We start from the raw sequence: 17,613 nt of genomic DNA, 5'->3' as shown, positions 1-17,613 counted from the left end.
GAATGTTTAGCCAATTCCCACTGCACCATGGTCCTAATGAAAATCATGTGCCTGAGCCTGTTGGTTGCCTTCCTTCCAGAGGCCAGTCACAGCATTTTTGTCAGGAACATGGTGTTCAAAGGCAAAGAGAGTCCCTCCTTGGGTACCTGATTGGCCCTCCCTCTCCCCCCTTTGTGGCTTCTACTTAACGGGGTGGTGCAAAACCAGCTGCCAGACCCAGCACCTGCCTGAGCTTTGGTGATTTTCCCCAGCCCCTGCATGGCAGCCTTGCGGGGGCTGAGATGGGGGGTCCCCCACCCTCTTGCACAGCATCCAACACATTCTTCAGATCTCATAGTAAAGAGGAAGCCACAGTGTTCTCCTGAGTGCTTTGGCAGAGTCCTGCAGCCCAAGGATCTGACTGCACAGCTTCAGCTCTGAACAGTACCCTCAGCAATGTGGTTTGGCAACAGTGGTTTGAGACAGTGTTTAGCACTGTAGAAGTTCAGAGCACCAGGTAAACGTGCCATATCACATGGTTTTTGTGGAGTTGCTGGCCAACTGGGATGTGAGCCTAGGTCTCTGAGCAACTCTGAGGTACACTGAATGGCCTTATACAGCCACCCACCTTCCCAGCCTTGAAAAAGTGTGGATGGGCAGGTTAACCCTGAGGAGCGGGATGCCTGCCAGCCATAGGAGTGGATCATGAGAAGTGCACCTCACGTTCCCCAGGGTGGTGAGGGTGGGCAGTTCCTGTGGCGGCAGTGGTGGTGACTCTGCCCTGTGGCCCTGATGTGAAGGTGGGGGGTCCCTGGCACGCGGTCCTGTGTTGTAGGGCTTGAGTCATCATCCCTCTCTCTCCCCTCCCCAATAGGCAATAAATCAAAAGCGGGTGAGCTACAGCCCCCAAAGGAGCTGGACCCATCAGCCCCCAAAGCTACCAATGACTTGGTGCTGCGTCGGGCCCGGCACCAACAGCTCTCAGGGGACTCCACGGTCGAGAAGCGCAGCTCCCGCACAGGGGGCAAGGTCATCAAATCTGCCTCAGCTACTGCGCTGTCCGTCATTATCCCCACAGGTACGGCCCTCCTCCTCTTGCCCCCCTGCACACCTGTCCTCACATCTGCAGGCGCGGCACATCCATAGGAATGGCTCCCCTTTATAAAGCCCCACTTGGGGCCTGACCCCACCCCCAAAAATGTTCACAAATCACTGCCACCGCCCCACCTACCACCCCTCAGTGGCCCAGGCTGTTCACCACACAGACCATCCTGCTCACATTCCCTCTCTTACACTGTACCCATCACGTGTTCCCCTCACCTCTGCACAAACTTGTTCCCCCTCTACAAGACTCGCCTGCTTCTGTGGGCTGCCTTCTGATCAAAACTGCCTAGCCCCACTACAGGGGCCTCCTGTCCCCATTCCAGCAGGAACAAATGTGCCATTGCAGGCTTCATCTGTCTAGAGCACAGGCCTCCCAGCGGAGCTATGCCTTGCCGCCCCGCATGCCACACCCACTTTCTAGTGCATCTAACGTAACTACTGAGACTGTGTGCATTCTGCAGTAAAAAATCTGCCACAAGGCAGGTGGTCCCCCACAACCTGCACTTATGCAAGTGAAGCAAGTGTGCATGATGTGTCTTACTTTGCATGACTTACTCTGCAGTTTCTGCCATGTGGCATAATCTATCCTGCTTCTGCTACTTACAGAGAAGGCATTGAAACCTTCCCCCCACCTACTGGAAACCTTGCCCAGTTATTTCTCTGGCTTCTGAAGATTACACCAGGAATTGTCCACACACTTTCAAGCATATCTTCACAACAATAAGGACTAGAAGCTTGCTTTTTATTTAAAATGAAGGCTGAATTTGGTGTCAAATACTGCCTTCTGTGGTTTGGAATTCCGCCATAAACATGGACCCTAATAATTGCCTCTCTCTGGTGATGGTCCTTACTGTATGTTTTGTTCCACAGGGAAAGGTCCCACTGATGTACCACTGCTGGGGACCATTTTGCCTTTGCAGGGAGAGACATACGAACCAGGCTTCATTTGCCTTAACAAAACCCAGGAGCACTTTGCTCTGCTCTGCTAGTCACCTGCCCATCATCCCTGTCATCAGATTGACTCTAAAGGAACCATTCACTGCACTAGCTTCTATACTTGCTGCCACCAGGTCCTGGGAAATGTCTGAGAGCAACTGGAGTTCAGAGACCTTAGTTAGGCTGGCTGCAGGGTCAGAGAGAAAACATGGGCTGGGGGGGGGGTTGGAAACCAGGTCCCTCGGGTTCTCTGGCTTGTTCTGGGAGTCAAGAGGTGCTACTAGGTGTCCTAAGAAACACTGGAGGGCTTCCTGCTTACCTTTTAATTCTCTCTCCCTCTCCTTACAGTGGAACAGCACAGTAGCTCACCCCTGGCCAGCCCAATGTCTCCTCGGTCACTCTCCTCTAACCCATCATCCCGGGATTCTTCGCCATCACGAGACTACTCGCCAGCTGTCACCAGCTTGCGCTCACCCATTACTATCCAGCGTTCAGGGAAGAAGTACGGCTTCACATTGCGCGCCATCCGGGTGTATATGGGCGATAGTGATGTTTATAGCGTACACCACATTGTTTGGGTAAGTGTACCTACTAGGGAAGGCTTTCTGAGTAGGTGAGGCTTAGCAGAGCATGGAGGGAAAGAATCTCATGCCTGTCTGCCTGGTTGCAAAGGGGTTGAACGTTGTGGGGAAAGGCCTGCCCCTGGAGGACTGAAACAGGTGTGCTTGTGGAGAAACAGGCCAGGCAGCTCTGATATAAATATTTTAAATGTAAATACTGATTTTGCTTTGTCTTTGGTCTCAGGTCTTTGGATTTGTTTTAGTATTTACTTGTCCTTCCTTTCTTTGTGTTTTTTGACTATTTTTTTAAATTGACATACAGCCCAATCCTGTGAGCCTTCTGCATCCACTGATCTTGTGATCTGCTGACGTGAAAGGCCCAGTGAAGGTGGAAACATCATAGTGCCATTGTGTGCATGATAGGGCTCTGACAGAAACAGCGCTGGTGCAGGCACTCCACCTGTAGTGGGTTGGGCCATGGGTGGGGAGGAACCAGTCACACATAGGATTATCCCCGTAATCCCCCCCCCCAAGCTCCCTGGCTGTCCTTGGGCTTGGTTGGCAACCTTCAGTCTCGAAAGACTATGGTATAAGCCTACAGCACCCAGTATTCCCAGGCGGTCTCCCATCCAAGTACTAACCAGGCCTGACCCTGCTTAGCTTCTGAGATCAGACACGATCAGGCATGTGCAGGGCTTACACCAGCTTCTTAGCTGGCATGTGTCCAAGGAGACCCAGAGGTGCCCAGAAGGTCTATGCAGAGGTAAGGAAAACATTTTTTACTTACCTCTGGTTTATCTTCTAATCATCCGTACCCCCAGCAATGCAGCGCATCCTCCATTGGCATGGCTGCATACAGTGGCATGATGTGAGATAGAACTGGGCTGTGGCATATTGTAAATGGTGTTCTTAGCTTTCCTGATTATCCCTTTGGGGACAAAGGGTGACGCATAAATATTTTAAATAAACGGAGATAATCTCTCTCTGTGTTCTGTTCTGGTAGCATGTGGAAGAAGGTGGTCCGGCCCACGAGGCTGGGCTGTGTGCAGGAGACCTCATCACCCACGTGAATGGGGAGCCGGTGCATGGGCTGGTGCACACAGAGGTGGTGGAACTCATCCTGAAGGTAAGCATGAGCAAGGGAGACAACGGTGAGCCTGGGTGGGACTAGGGAGCAAAGTGCTTCTGCTGCCGCCCCACAGTCAGCTTCCTTTGCTCGTTCCCTAGAGTGGAAATAAGGTCATGGTCACCACCACGCCCTTTGAGAACACCTCCATCCGGATTGGACCGGCCCGCAAGAGCAGCTACAAATCTAAGATGGCCAGAAGGAACAAGAGGAGCACTAGCAAAGAAGGGCAGGAGAGGTGAGAGTCACAGAAGGGGAATAGGAGGCAGAAACTTTGGTTTTGGGGGCTAGAAGTGTTGACTTTGGGTCCCTTTGGATTAACCCCTTCCATTCTTCCTCCTCCAGCAGTAAGAAACGCAGCTCCCTCTTCCGCAAGATCACTAAGCAGTCGAACCTGCTGCACACCAGTCGTAGCTTGTCGTCACTGAACCGCTCACTGTCCTCTAGCGACAGTCTGCCCGGCTCGCCCACCCACGGTTTGGGTGCCCGCTCGCCCACCCAGAGCCTGCGTTCTACACCTGACTCTGCCTACCTAGGTAGGAGGCCTGAGGATGGCTGAGGGCAAGTCAGGGTGATGGGAAAGGCCAGTAGGAGGTCCTTATGGGGAAAGATGAACTGACTCTTGAATACTGGGAGCTTTTGCTGCCTGAATTGGGCTGAGTGACTCACATTTCAACAAGCTTGGCTCCCTTAGAAAGAATTGGCATTGAGGTAAGGGCATCAGGGTCTGATTATTGTCAATCAGATAATTTTTTCCACTGTCTAGTGAGAGTAGACATTGTGGCGGCTCTTGTGACTGATTCCATGAGTCCAGTGTAGTCTCAGCAAACCGCACATTGACTATGATGATCCCCCTATAATTCTGCACGGCACATAATAGATGGTATAGTCAGAATATAGTTGTACAAACCTGAGCCATTGGGGCACTGCTTCCTGCCCAGGATCCTAGCATGAGTCCAGCACTCTGTAGCCTTGCAGATGTCCCTGGCCAGTCTGCAAGCAGGGCTTGAAAGCTTGCACTTGGTCATCGATGTTACGTTGCCTCCGAATATGAAGTTTGCATAACTCTGCTTACCAGATGCTGGGGACGAGGAACAGGGATGGCTACCTCCTTCTTCAGTACAAAAGTGCTAAGTATCAGTATGCAGCTCCAGTATGAACATGCCCTGACAGGTGCTCAGGTGGGACTGTAGGATGCGGTTCTGTGTCATTGTCTAGCAGGGGAAACGGGATACCCCTGCCTAGTTATCCAGGCAATGCATGGGCTTCAGTGACTGCATCATCTCAAACCATTTCTCCCTCTTTTGTTCCCATAGGTGCCTCTTCACAGAGCAGTTCACCAGCCTCCAGCACACCCAATTCGCCAGCCACTTCATCCCACCACATGCGACCCAGTACTCTGCACGGTCTGTCCCCCAAACTGCACCGCCAGTATCGTTCTGCGCGCTGCAAATCAGCTGGCAACATTCCCCTCTCACCTCTGGCGCACACACCATCCCCCACACAGTCCTCGCCACCACCCCTTCCTGGCCATACTGTGGGCAGCTCCAACACCACACAGAGCTTCCCGGCCAAACTACACTCCTCGCCGCCTGTGGTGCGGCCCCGCCCCAAGAGTGCCGAGCCCCCTCGCTCACCCCTGCTGAAGCGGGTGCAGTCGGCTGAGAAACTGGGCTCCCCACTCAGCTCGGAGAAGAAGGTGGTGGTGAGGAAACACAGCCTGGAGGTGGTGCACTCTGAATACCGCAAAGACTTCTACGGTGAGCCGGGCCTCCACAGCCTGGCTGAGTCAGATGGTGAGAGCCCCAGTGAATCGGGCACTCCAAAGCCACTGGCCACCCGGCGTCTGGGCCGGCAGGAATCCCCACTTAGCTTTGGGGCAGGAGATGGGGAGACAGCTGTGGAGACCAGCATCAAGACCAGGGGACTAGAAGCTGTGCTTGGGGACTGCAGGAGGAGCCAAGCGGTGCAGACCGAGGAGGCGTTCGCAGGAGCTAATCGGGCCTTGGCAAAAGCCCTGAGCCCAGTTCAGGAGCATGAGCAAGGAAGGAAGGGCAGTGGGGAGGCAGAGGTGGCCCCACGGGGGCCTGTCCCTATTGTGTTGGAGCCCAAGGAGAGCCAAGAGCCTTGCCCTCAGGGCAAGCCTGGCTCAGAGTACTCCCAGGACAAGGCTGGCTCACCCAAGGAGAAGTGGATCTTGGAAGTGGTGGAAGAGCACACCACCTTGGGAACCTGTGCAAAGACCCCCAGTTGCCTGTGCCCAGAGGAGACCAAAAATGGACTGAAGCGGGGCTCAGCAGAAGCAAAGGGGAAAAGAGGGAAAGAAGAGGTGCCTGTGTTGGGGTCAGGGAGCAAGTGTGCAGGAGACACTCCCCGGCCCTCACCTCCTGCACTGGAAAAAAAGGGGGCTGCACACTGAAGGATGGGGGAATGCCGTTTTCACTGTACTGGCCAACAGGACCACACTCCTCAGACACCTTCCTTGTCTTCACTTTCCAAGCTCTGTATGGTGATGGTAGGGCAGCAAGGCTCTACCCTTTTGGGCGCTGGAGGGGTCTGGTCCTTAAACTCCCTGTAAATATGAGGGGCAAAGGCAGTGACACCTTCCCCCATCTCCTTCCCCTGGCCATCCCCCTATGAATGGCATGTCCGGTGTTAGGCCTTGTAAAGTACCTATACATATCTCTCTCTATATATATATTATATTATTTATATAAATATATATATAAATATATATATGAGCAAGACTACTCTATACATGAAAAGGTTAATACTGTGATCACTTCCTCCCCGAAACCTATGCCCAATGCCCTGTGCTTCAGGTTACTCCTTGAAGTCTACAGGATAAAGAACAGGAATGAATGTGTAGGACAAAATGTTAGAACTGGGACACATATACAAAACTAAGTTTTGAATGCAGAAGTTTTTGCTAATTCACAAAACGGAAAAAAAAACCCCAACCCCAAATTATAATTCTTGTTGCATCGGGATCTGTGCATGCATTGTTTGCATGCAAAGGGGGTGTCCAGCTGTTCATGTGGATTTGTCATTGATTCATTGGGATTTGGATATGGCGGTTCAGGGAGGTGGCAGCAGAGAGCTCTGGTAGCACAGCACATTCCATGCTGGCTTTCTGGCAGCATCACACAACTGCAAGTGAGAAGCTCTGTCCATCTCTACCAAGCCCACTCTCAGCTTGCTCATAACATTTTTCCCAAGCAGTCTTGCTGTCTTAGGTGAGGCGGAGAAGTGCTAGTTTTGAATTCATTATTTCACTTTTCTAGTTAGTGGGATAAATTAGTGGGTTGTTTTATAAATCCCATTAAAGACGAAAGTGGACAATTTAAATATCAAAGTGTCTAGCAAAGCAAATTACTCATCTGTCAGTTTCCAGAGTTACATGTCTATTTCAGATGAAACAAAGGCTGAGATACAGTTATATCTGAATGAAGAAGCTACTCTTAGAAAGGCACAGACAGCCTTACCATGAAGGGAAGATGAAGTGGCTAGCCCGGGTGGTGGATTAGAACAAGGCTCCAGAGTGGGATGATCTGACCTACAGAGCGCAATCCCCCATGATGTTTCCCTAGGCAAGTTCCATCAAAATGCAGCTTTCGCTGGAGAGGTTTTCAGTGGATGATATGCTATGTTACATACTGGATAGAGATGACATTTGGATCATCCAGTACCAAACTGTTTAGGGCTTGTCAGCCTTACTTCAGATCCCTGGAAGAGGGAAATTGCACCTTGTTCCTGAATATTTTAGCCTCCTAATGGCTGCTAGATACAGCCTCATGACAGAAACTATCCTTGGTAAACAGGCCATGCTATCAGCTCAGAAGCCCTTTGATGAACCACTTTCTTTTGAGTCTAAGATTGGTGGATAAGTCATGCACGGAGCTTCTCAGCCCATGATTTGGGATGCTACCTGAAACCCAGTTGAGAGGAGGCATGCAATACAGCAGTTCAGGCTTATGAGGGACTACAGCATGGAGGTCCATTTGAGCAACAACAAAAAAGTTTCCAAAATTGTATTTATTCAAGTTTTTCTGCTTGTCTTTAGAAGGATCAAAGCAGCTTAAAAACAGTGGACGCCTGGCCAGGACAGGCACTAAAACTTGTCCACCGCTTCTTAGCTTCAGTAACATGAAATTGTGCTCCCATGCTACCCACCAGGCATGGCTTTTTAGCCCTTTCAATGCACATTTTGCTTTACTGCTTATCTTATTAACCTGTGAGCAGTGGAGGGGAATATAGCAAGGCTGCCTGGGTGGAACAGCTGCGACTAGCTGCCATACAACACTACCTGTCCTGACTGTTTGCTCTATGCATCATCATGATGGGGCTCCTTGGCACTCGCATTTCAGTGGCAAGAGCTGGCACCAAGAAGTTGAAGCCATGCTTCTTGAATTCTAGGGTGCAGTAACTGGGTGCTATGATATATGCATGCGATTGGTGACATTATCACAGAATGGTGGTGCCAGCAGCCAGTGAGGTAGAGGTGTTCTGTTGCAGCTGTCAAGTGGTTGAAAGGCGTGAGGCTATCGTGCTGCCTAATCATGCATTTTATGTTGTTCGTATTTGTGGGCAGTGATATCATGCATGATGGTGCTGTACATTAGCAGCTTCATGTTTAGGTGTACAGTGAGGACTACAGAGCATGATTACAGCTGTTATGTAGTTCTGCCCGCAGACTAGGGTTCCCAGGGCTCCTCAGGCTCAGGCCCTGACCCAGAGAATGGTGTCTCTGGGGCAGGGGGCAGCGTCCAGTGGCGCCTGCTGCTTCACAGGTGATGGGGGAGCAAAATTTTGCAAGCCAAATTCTGCCATCCACATATGGCTTTATAACACATAGTGTGCTTTACAACTTACCTTAAGATGGGAGAAGGATGGGGCTAGGGAATGAGCTTCCCACGCCGCCTCTGTGCCTGGGCCCTTATCCTTATCCTTTTACTTCTCTGCCTGAAGAACCTGAAAAGGAAGCTCCTGAAACCCAGTCAACCTTTTAAGATCTGCCACAAGTGGCATCAGCACATCCTTCTGCCAAACGTGATATTCATGGGAACAGCACTGAACTGATGCACAGCCCCTGTTTGGTCCAGCTGCCATTCTGTCTTCTTGGCCCCTCCCCATCGGTGCTCTCCAGTCCAGTTTCCTTGGAAAGGACAATCTCTATGCAATTACCAGCTGCTGGCAGAAGTATCTTTCTTTTGCCCTTCCCTTCAAATTCCATTCCTGTTATCCCTGGTGACAACATTCATTAAGTCATCCTTCTCATCCACCCTGATGCCAAAAGTCAGCAGATCTTCCACTGGCTGGAGGGGTGTGTGGAATCTCTAATGGGGGCCAGTTTCAGTGGAAAGTCAGATTTATATCCTTTGAGACCTCGTGGCCTATGTGCGTTTTCATCCACTGGCCACCTCCTACCAAACCTAATGAGCCTTTCCTGCCTGACTGCAAAAATGGGGGCACTCAAGCTTATGGGTACGTCACAGTACATAGATAATGGATCACAGATTTCTATTCACTTCCCCCTCCCACCCATGAGCAATGGGGTGGACATAAGACATGCTCCATGTGAGTCAGTTGCAAAGCTGTGGGACATAATTCCTAACCTGGGTGAGATGGAAGTAGGGAAAAACATCCAGCATACAGGGCACTGCTTTTCTGACCCAGTCCAGGACTGTTGGGCCCATAATCATGAGGAAAGGTAGGCACTTGGAACATAAGAAAATGACTCTGGCAAAGTGATTTCCTACCTAGTCTGGCTGTGAATGTGTATGTATGTGCTTTGTGCTCTCAAGATCTGACACACAGGAGTGTTTAGCAAGGGACCCCAGCCATGTTGACAGTTCTGTATTATGTCGACAAAGGTATGCAACACCCCTACCCTAGGAGGACAAAGGAAGCCGACAGTCCACCTGCAAATGAAACTCTTTTGGGCCTTTATAACTGTTTCAAGGCTGATTAAGGCAGACACATTGTCATGTTAATAAACCAACCTGTACAGCATGGCTTGCCTTTACCTTCTCTAACTGCTGGCTGGGATTGGGGTGGGCGAGGGGGGGGGTGAGGGAAACTGGGAAAGGAGGAGGTGGAAATTCTCTGACCATACCACCCAAAATCATCTAGAAAAATATGGTAAGCCTGACTGAGAAGAGATTGGGGATAAGAGGGGGCAGAGGGTACTATCAGCCCTCTCATGTGGTGAGGAATTTAATTAAACGAAAAGTTCCATTACCAAGGCCCAACCAAGTTTTCCTAGTTCCAAACTGCTTTCTCCCCATCATGTGCTGCCCAAGTCACGTGGCTTTTTATAACAACTTCCCATTTTGCCCTGAGGCCTCCTCCCTTCTCTAGTGCTGGCTTTCCTCCAGAAGCCTACAGCCTGGTGGTTACATAATAACTAGGGCGGTGTGCCAGGAGGTTAGTATTACAAACAAGGCAGCTATCGGCATGTGAGACTTGCCTCACATGGTCCTCGGTGCCAGGATACGGAAACCAGGGCAGAGTTACCTTCATAAGAGAAAAGACAACACCCATTACCAGGTTTCTTTCTTTGGGCCTGTGTCAGACTGAAGCGGCTCCTTCAGCATAGCTGAGCAGTTAACTCACTAAGCAAAAGTCAACCGTGAAACGTCTGACCTTTGCCTGAGTTTGAAAAAAACCACACAATTTGGTCAGTGTCTGTCCTTCCAGCATCAGTTCTGGGGGTTGATTATCTAGGTCAGTGTTTCTCAAAGAGTGCTCCTAGAAGCCCTGGGACTTCCTGAGACCCCTTCAGGCACACCACAAGCACACCATAAGTGGCCACCATCTGCTCAGAACTGCACCACTCCAGATATGCACCAGCACTCTGGGGCTCCCCAAGACTCCACAGCATGTGCCAGCAAGGCTCCCTGAGACTCGGTCTTGTAGTGTTAAGGGTTTCAGAGACCAAAAGGTTTAAGAACTGCTTATCTAGGCCATCCCTAGCCGTTTAGGCCTTAATTTAAAACAACGGCCTAAATTTCAGCCATCCTGAATGGTGCCATAAGCCTTTAATGTTATTCAGTTACTTGATGTTATTCAGTTACTTTATTTCCAAGTTTTAAGTCTTGTCCCCATCTAGCCACATAGTTCTCCAATTGCCCTGTTAGGGCAGGATTATGTTTTGCAGACTTGCAAAGAGAGTCTGGTCCAACAAGAAGCTGACGGAACATACCAAGATCCAGGTCTACAGAGCTTGTGTCTTGAGTACACTTCTGTACTGCAGCAAGTCATGGACTCTTCACACACAACGGGAGAAGAAGCTGAACACTTTCCACATGCGCTGCCTCCGATGCATCCTCAGTATCACCTGGCAGGACAAAGTTCCAAACAACACAGTCCTGGAACGAGCTGGAATCCCCAGCGTGTATACACTGCTGAAACAGAGACACCAGCGTTGGCTTGGTCATGTCATGAGAATGGGTGATGGTTGGATCCCAAAGGATCTCCTCTATGGAGAACTTGTGCAGGGAAAGTACCCTATGGGTAGACCACAGCTGCGATACAAGAATATCTGCAAGAAGGATCCGAAAGCCTTAGGAATGAACCTCAACAGATGGGAAACCTTGGCCTCTGAGCGTTCTGCTTGGAGGCAGGCTGTGCAGCATGGCCTTTCCCAGTTTGAAGAGACACTTTGCCAACAGTCTGAGGCTAAGAGGCAAAGAAGGAAGGCCCATAGCCAGGGAGACAGACGAGGGACACACTACACTTGCTCCCAGTGTGGGAGGGATTGTCACTCCTGAAACGGCCTTTTCAGCCACACTAGACGCTGTTCCAGAACAGTGTTTCAGTGCGCGATACCATAGTCTTTCGAGACTGAAGGTTGCCAAAAGCAAAAAAATGTTGCATGGAACCTGAGGAATGAGGATGAACTGACCTAACATTGACTATGAGAGTTTTATCTTCTGTTCTTCAGGTACACATCAAGGCCCACCTCATACACAGCAGTCCCCCTCTTGTGCTCTCAGTACAAGGGATCACCTCTCAGGTAATGTTCCCATTCCCCCCTCCCCGTTTATCCACTCAAGGGCAATGCTAGCAGGTAGGCAAGCTCGTACTGGATTTGGGATACTTCTTAAGAACATATCTGACCTACGAAAAGGAAGTTCTGCATAAGCCCCCTGAAACGAAAGAGAATAGTGCAAGAACACTACATTTCTGTGGGGCTTGTCAATGAAATCTTATCACGGGGTTGTGCCCATATTAATTAGGAAGGAAGTGGGTGCTGTTATCATCTGGTGCTCGGATACTAAAATGGCTTAGGCCAGCCCTGTATATCCAACCGTCACTGAAAGATTTACTGCGAGAGGCGTGTGAACTCACAGCAGAACCAGAGTTTCACAGACAGTTGTGCACACTGCTGACAAACCTGCAGGACAGTGTACGTTCTAGTGCAGTGCTTCTCAAACTTTTAGGAAGCTTTACTCCCTAAGTCTTGCGGGGGAGGGGCGAGGGCATCAATGTGATCCCCAGGATAGTGTTGCAAAGCAAGCGGAGGGGGTGCTTTCACTTACTTTCACTCACTGCAGGCTGCTGGAGGCTCCAGGAGGTGCGGAGAGCCCTGTGCAGCCCTCTGCAGGGCTCCCCAAGGTTTAAGAACAGCCATTTTCAACCACTGTGCCATGGCACACTGGTGTGCCACAAGTGGTCCACAGGTGGTCCACAGGAAGTTGAGGGAAGGTCATTTATTAGTAGGGCCAATAGGGATATGAGGTCCCCACTGGCAGCACGGTGTGCCTTGTCAATGGTCAAAAACCTGATGGTGTGCCTTGAGAATTTTAGTGTCTTGTCAGTGTGCCGTGAGATGAAAAAGGTTGGAAACTGCTGGTTTAGAATCTTCAAACTGTGCAATCTCAAAGCACCTCCTGGAAACTAGAAGTGCTTCGCAATCACAATCAATTCTAAGCCTCGGGGAGCCTTTCAGAGGGCTGCACAGGGCTCCCTGCATCTCCTGGACCCTGCAGCAGCCCACAGTGAGTGAAAGTACCCCTTAGCCCCCTTTAGCAACCAGATTCTGTGATCGCATCGCTGCCCTCGCCCCTTCCCCCACCCCTTAAAGGCACATGGGGACTTTTACATGAACTGGTAGGTCGCAACCACCAGTTTGAGAACCACTGTTCTAGTGACTTGAGTGCTCCAGCCCACAAATGGCAGGCTATCACAACTGGGATAGTAACATAGACTCCCCCCCCTCCTTTCCAGTACTTGCTTATGGGTGAAGTGAGAAACTTGTTAGCAACTGGGGACTACTGTGGGTCACCTAGTGGCAATTACTCTGGATGATTAATGTGGAATGCAAAGGTATTATCAAGTATATTGTGTGTGGTCTACCTACAAACTAAGCATTCTGTTGTTCAACCTGTAACTGGCCAAAAAAAATTACCTCCAGTTCTGGACATCAGAAACCATCACTACTGGATGTCAGATGAAGACTGAACCTTCTCTGTGCCAGTCTTTAGACTCCCATTCTTCTTCCAGTAACCCAGGAATTCTGGTTTAAACCTGCCCTCCCTAACCTGTGAAACCTTCCTCCCTTCTTTGACCTAGCTCTAGAATCTGCAACACAAGGAAGTCCTGAGCAAAACGGGGCAATTCATAAGGGCAAGATTTACATCTGGGTCCTAGTTAAAACCAGATCTGCCAGGCATGGTGAAGATGCAGTTATCTTCTGGAGACACCCACTGAGAACCCAGGGGAGCATGTGGGTTGAGCTGCCACCACTGCCTTGACGAATTGTGACTCAGCTGTGCCTGGAAGGCCATAGCGTCTCTGAAGGAAAGGTGATCAGGCAGTCACCTGGATTCCCAGAGAGTGGTGGAGATGACTTCATTCAGTTTCTAGGTCACTCTCCTCTTAGTTCAGGCATCTTGGCAGCCTCTACCACATAACCTGTCTTACTTAACGTGTTTGCAAAGGGCAGGCTAGCCCTGAAACAATGGTAATTATCAAATTGGTAATGAGAGCATTTGTACAGCCTGCTTCTGACATTTCACACCCCCACCTCATAACAGAAGACTACTCAGGTCCATTTTTAATCCACTGTAAATAGTGTATTCCTGAGTTTGAAGAAGTAGGCTGCACTATCTTAGCACTGACACACACTCACACACGTGTCTTTTTAACTGACCTTAGTTTCACTGCAAATATTGCAAGAGACTCCGAGCTCCATATTCAGACTTTAAATATCACTGCACTTTAGGGCTTTTCCAATTCTGCTTAGCATCTCTTGACTTATTAACACAACCACACATTGGCATAGTGAGAACATACCTGGGCCAAACTGTGCTGCTGTAATTCCCACATCAGGTATACAATTCAGAACACTATGTTACTAACCTCCAGATCCTACTCCCACAGACCCATTCAATCACCCTACTCTAGGATTAGCATAAGATTCCACCGGCGCATCTAGTCCCACATGACACTTCTAACTGTTCCAAACCAACTGCTTCCAAGATGCTCACAAACAGATGAAAGCAACCATTCCCCCTTGTTGTTTGTCCCTAGCAGGTGCATTCAGAGGCCCATTTCTCTGTCTGTGGAGGTCTTATTTAGCTACCATGGTTAATACTAATTGATCTACCTATTTTGCATGAAGCAGGCTAATCTTTTAAAAAAGATATTTAAGTCAGTGGTCCTACCCACCGCTTATGGCAGTGAACTTTAAGTACTGCCTTTTTATTCTGTGTACCAGAAGACCAGAACACTAGTAAACTAGTGGCACTTTAAACAGTTATCAGGAATTGTCCTTCTGGATGTCAGTCACTTGAAGAATATTCTCTTCCATTCTTACATCATTTTCTAGAACAAGTGTCTTCCTTACATCACTTTTCAAGTCCCACTCACGCTAAATAGACTACACTGAAATGAATAGCTTCTGTTAACAAAATCTGCAGTATGAAAACATTTACAAACGCTTCTTCATATGCATTAATAGCAAATGGCGCTGATCTTTTACTGGCCCACTGCACTGGTTCATTTGCTTGTGCACTGCAGTCTCAGAGAGCCTGAGGAAGAGCAACAGGATTTTATTACAGAAGAAAAATGGAATGGAAATTGAGAAAGGGACTAGATTTCAAGTGCTGCTTGTGGCACAATGTGGAGGCTGTTGATCAACACTGCAGTTAAACAACTGATGTAATACATAGTGTCACCCAGTGAAGAAATGCAGATGTTGCAAAATGTTTAGGAAGTTCAGTTTGCTTTGATCATATTCAATCTCTCTGCTGATTGCATCTCATTTGCTAATTAGTCTGTCAAATTTTCTTACTGGCCCTGCTCTTATCCTTTTAACAATATCCTGATACACAGAAATCCGATGTGTTTTTCCCTCACTACATCACCTCCATGACAAAGTCCACCTGCTGAATTTTGTGCTGCTGTATTAGGACACAGAAAACAAGTTGGGAACCCTATTCATCTGTACATTGCCAACACTTTGGCTTTGTCTGTTCCTGGAAGTGTGCTCTTCGACTCCCAAACAACAGCTGTCCCTACAGGATGCTTGCCCTGGGCCTTCCAATTTGGGTCCAGAAAATCATCTTGCTCATCTGACTGTCTCTAGTTGTCAATACAGACAAGATGTGGCTCTCTCCGCCCTGCCCCACCCCCATCCTGGCTATCCCATTCTGCACTCTATCTTTTTAGCCCAGGCTGGTGCTGCCATGGCAACACAGGCCAGGCATTCTGATGGGCTGCTTTCATGGCACAAAACTGGCTCCCAGCCACCCTCAAACAGCATGCGTGTGTGTGCGTGCACATGTGTGTGTCTACGGGGGGGGGGGTGACCTACTTTTGATGGCACTTTCTTCTTGCCCTTGCTAATCGTAGATAATCCTACCCTGACCCAGAGATACAGCAGAACAGGGAACACAGCTCTGAGCGAGGAGCCGCTTGCCTACAAAGGGATACAGAATGCCAAAGGATGAGATTTCTACCTTAGGCTTGGGATTCAACACAACTGCTGATGTAGCTTGAGCCCCCCACCCCACACTCACACCATCCAAAGTCTCCAGTAACGAAAGACGTTTTCGGTGGAGGTCAGCTTGTGGGATTTTTTAAGTTACCAGCTCAGCATTCCAACACACAAATGTGGCAGGCCTTCAAGTGCCGTATACCAAAAACAGTGGGGGTGGGAGTACGGCTGATATCTATGATGACTAAATGAAACTTCTGTGTTCGGAGCAGTGTCACCCCAAATATCAGTCACTGGAGAGAAAAAATGGGATATGACCTTTATGCCCTCCTTGCCCTCCATTTGACCACTGTTGGAAACAGGATTACTGGAGTGTATGGACATTTGATCTCATCAAGCAGGGCTCTTATTTTCTGAATCCTGTATCCAGTCATCAGTCTCCCTCCGCCCCATCATCAGACCACCAGAGCCCTTTTCCTTATAATCTATTTCCCTGAAGAAAAGAAGCAAATATTATGAACTTTACAGGTGCTTGGCTCAGATTTAGGCAGCTTGATGCAGAGACCAGGTGAGATCCAACCTTTGACACACACATCATCCTCTCAAATGCATCACAATAGGAATAACCCTCAACAGCCTCTGCCCCACCCCCACACATCCCATCCAAAACCTGAGCATCTCCAGTCTACACTCACCTGTAGAGAGAAAGGAAGATACAGTTCTTTCCCCAAAGGGGTGGGGAGGGCATTTATTAAAGCTGCAAGTCAATCCCTCCCAACAAAACCAAGTGATGCTTTGAACTCTGAACTCAGCTGACTTAGGTGATTATCCACTGGTGCTAGACACATGAACCATATTATGATATTATGATGGTATGGGTAGTCCCCTACTTCAAACAGCCGCATTACACTTTTGTGCAAGCACAATAGCACTGGCTTTTGAGAGGCTGCATTGTGGAGATGCAGAAGTGGTGGATAAAAGAGAGCCAGTACACAGTAGTACTTAATAGAACCCTCTCCAACGATACAAATGCAAATTGTAACTTCTTGTTAAAAGCAATTAATAAAATGCACCCCCCCCCCATCTAAGCTGCTTTAAGGCCCATTTTGTATATTACACTACAAAAAAGCAGGGTTACAGAATGTACCCTGTAAATGTATAGAATGTATATTTACTAGGGAACGTACATCTATTTTATAGATAATTTATAGAAATACATATTTCTATACTGTTCTTCAACTACTACAGAAAGTTTCACAATTCTTTTTACATTGCACAAATAAAACAAATTTTTAAAAGTTTCCAGTTAAGTACAGGCTGCCGGAACCTAACCTGTACTTAAGTAGGGGACTACCTGTATTGAGAGAACTGTGCTAGCTGCCAATTTGTTTCTAAATTGAAATCTCAAGACATGTATGTTGACCTTTAAAGCCCTACATAGCTTGTCCACCCTGGTCATTAAGATGTTCTGGGGGAGTCACGTTCTGGCTAAGGCAAGGAGGTCAGTATCCACAAAGAACCACCCTTTGCCTTAGCAACACCCCAGCTGGGGAATTCAACCTGCTACATGATCCACATTAATAGCTCTTTCCTGGATTTCTAAAACCTGATTCTTTCTTATTCTGTCACACTTCTAGGAAATGAGCCTGGTAGTTTAAAACCTTATGCAGTTTTTAAAAACATGTTAGGTATAACATTTCAAATATTTATATTTTGAATGAAGTGTTATGGTTTTTTATCCATCTTTATGAATCTGTTGGATGGAAAAGCAATGTAAAGATATACACACAAAACATTAAGATCAGCTGATAGGCATAGGTCCGCCTCCCTCTACTGCATCTGGTTGCCCCAGCAAAAGGGGGGCGTGAGCATTTTTCCCCTTTCCCCAGTAATACTCAAACTCCTAAGCATTTCTGAAGATTTTTGAACATTTATTTTAGTATTTAAAAACACAAGTATTCCTG

General features: G+C 48.5%; 1 protein-coding gene across 1 annotated transcript in view; it reads left to right on the top strand.

Moving 5' to 3' along the window:
- Positions 1-6,124, top strand: part of MAST1 (microtubule associated serine/threonine kinase 1) — a 74,638-nt gene extending 68,514 nt beyond the window's left edge. Inside the window, exons 21-26 of the mRNA XM_066618318.1 lie at positions 854-1,057; positions 2,368-2,597; positions 3,583-3,705; positions 3,807-3,943; positions 4,054-4,259; positions 5,022-6,124. Coding sequence (XP_066474415.1) covers positions 854-1,057; positions 2,368-2,597; positions 3,583-3,705; positions 3,807-3,943; positions 4,054-4,259; positions 5,022-6,124 — 2,003 coding nt within the window. The remainder of the gene's footprint in view (positions 1-853; positions 1,058-2,367; positions 2,598-3,582; positions 3,706-3,806; positions 3,944-4,053; positions 4,260-5,021) is intronic.
- Positions 6,125-17,613: the final 11,489 nt, after the last annotated feature.

This window comes from Tiliqua scincoides, chromosome 2 (assembly GCF_035046505.1).
Source record: "Tiliqua scincoides isolate rTilSci1 chromosome 2, rTilSci1.hap2, whole genome shotgun sequence".
In the NCBI taxonomy this organism is placed as follows: domain Eukaryota; kingdom Metazoa; phylum Chordata; class Lepidosauria; order Squamata; family Scincidae; genus Tiliqua; species Tiliqua scincoides.
This window is presented reverse-complemented; position numbering and strand designations above follow the sequence as displayed.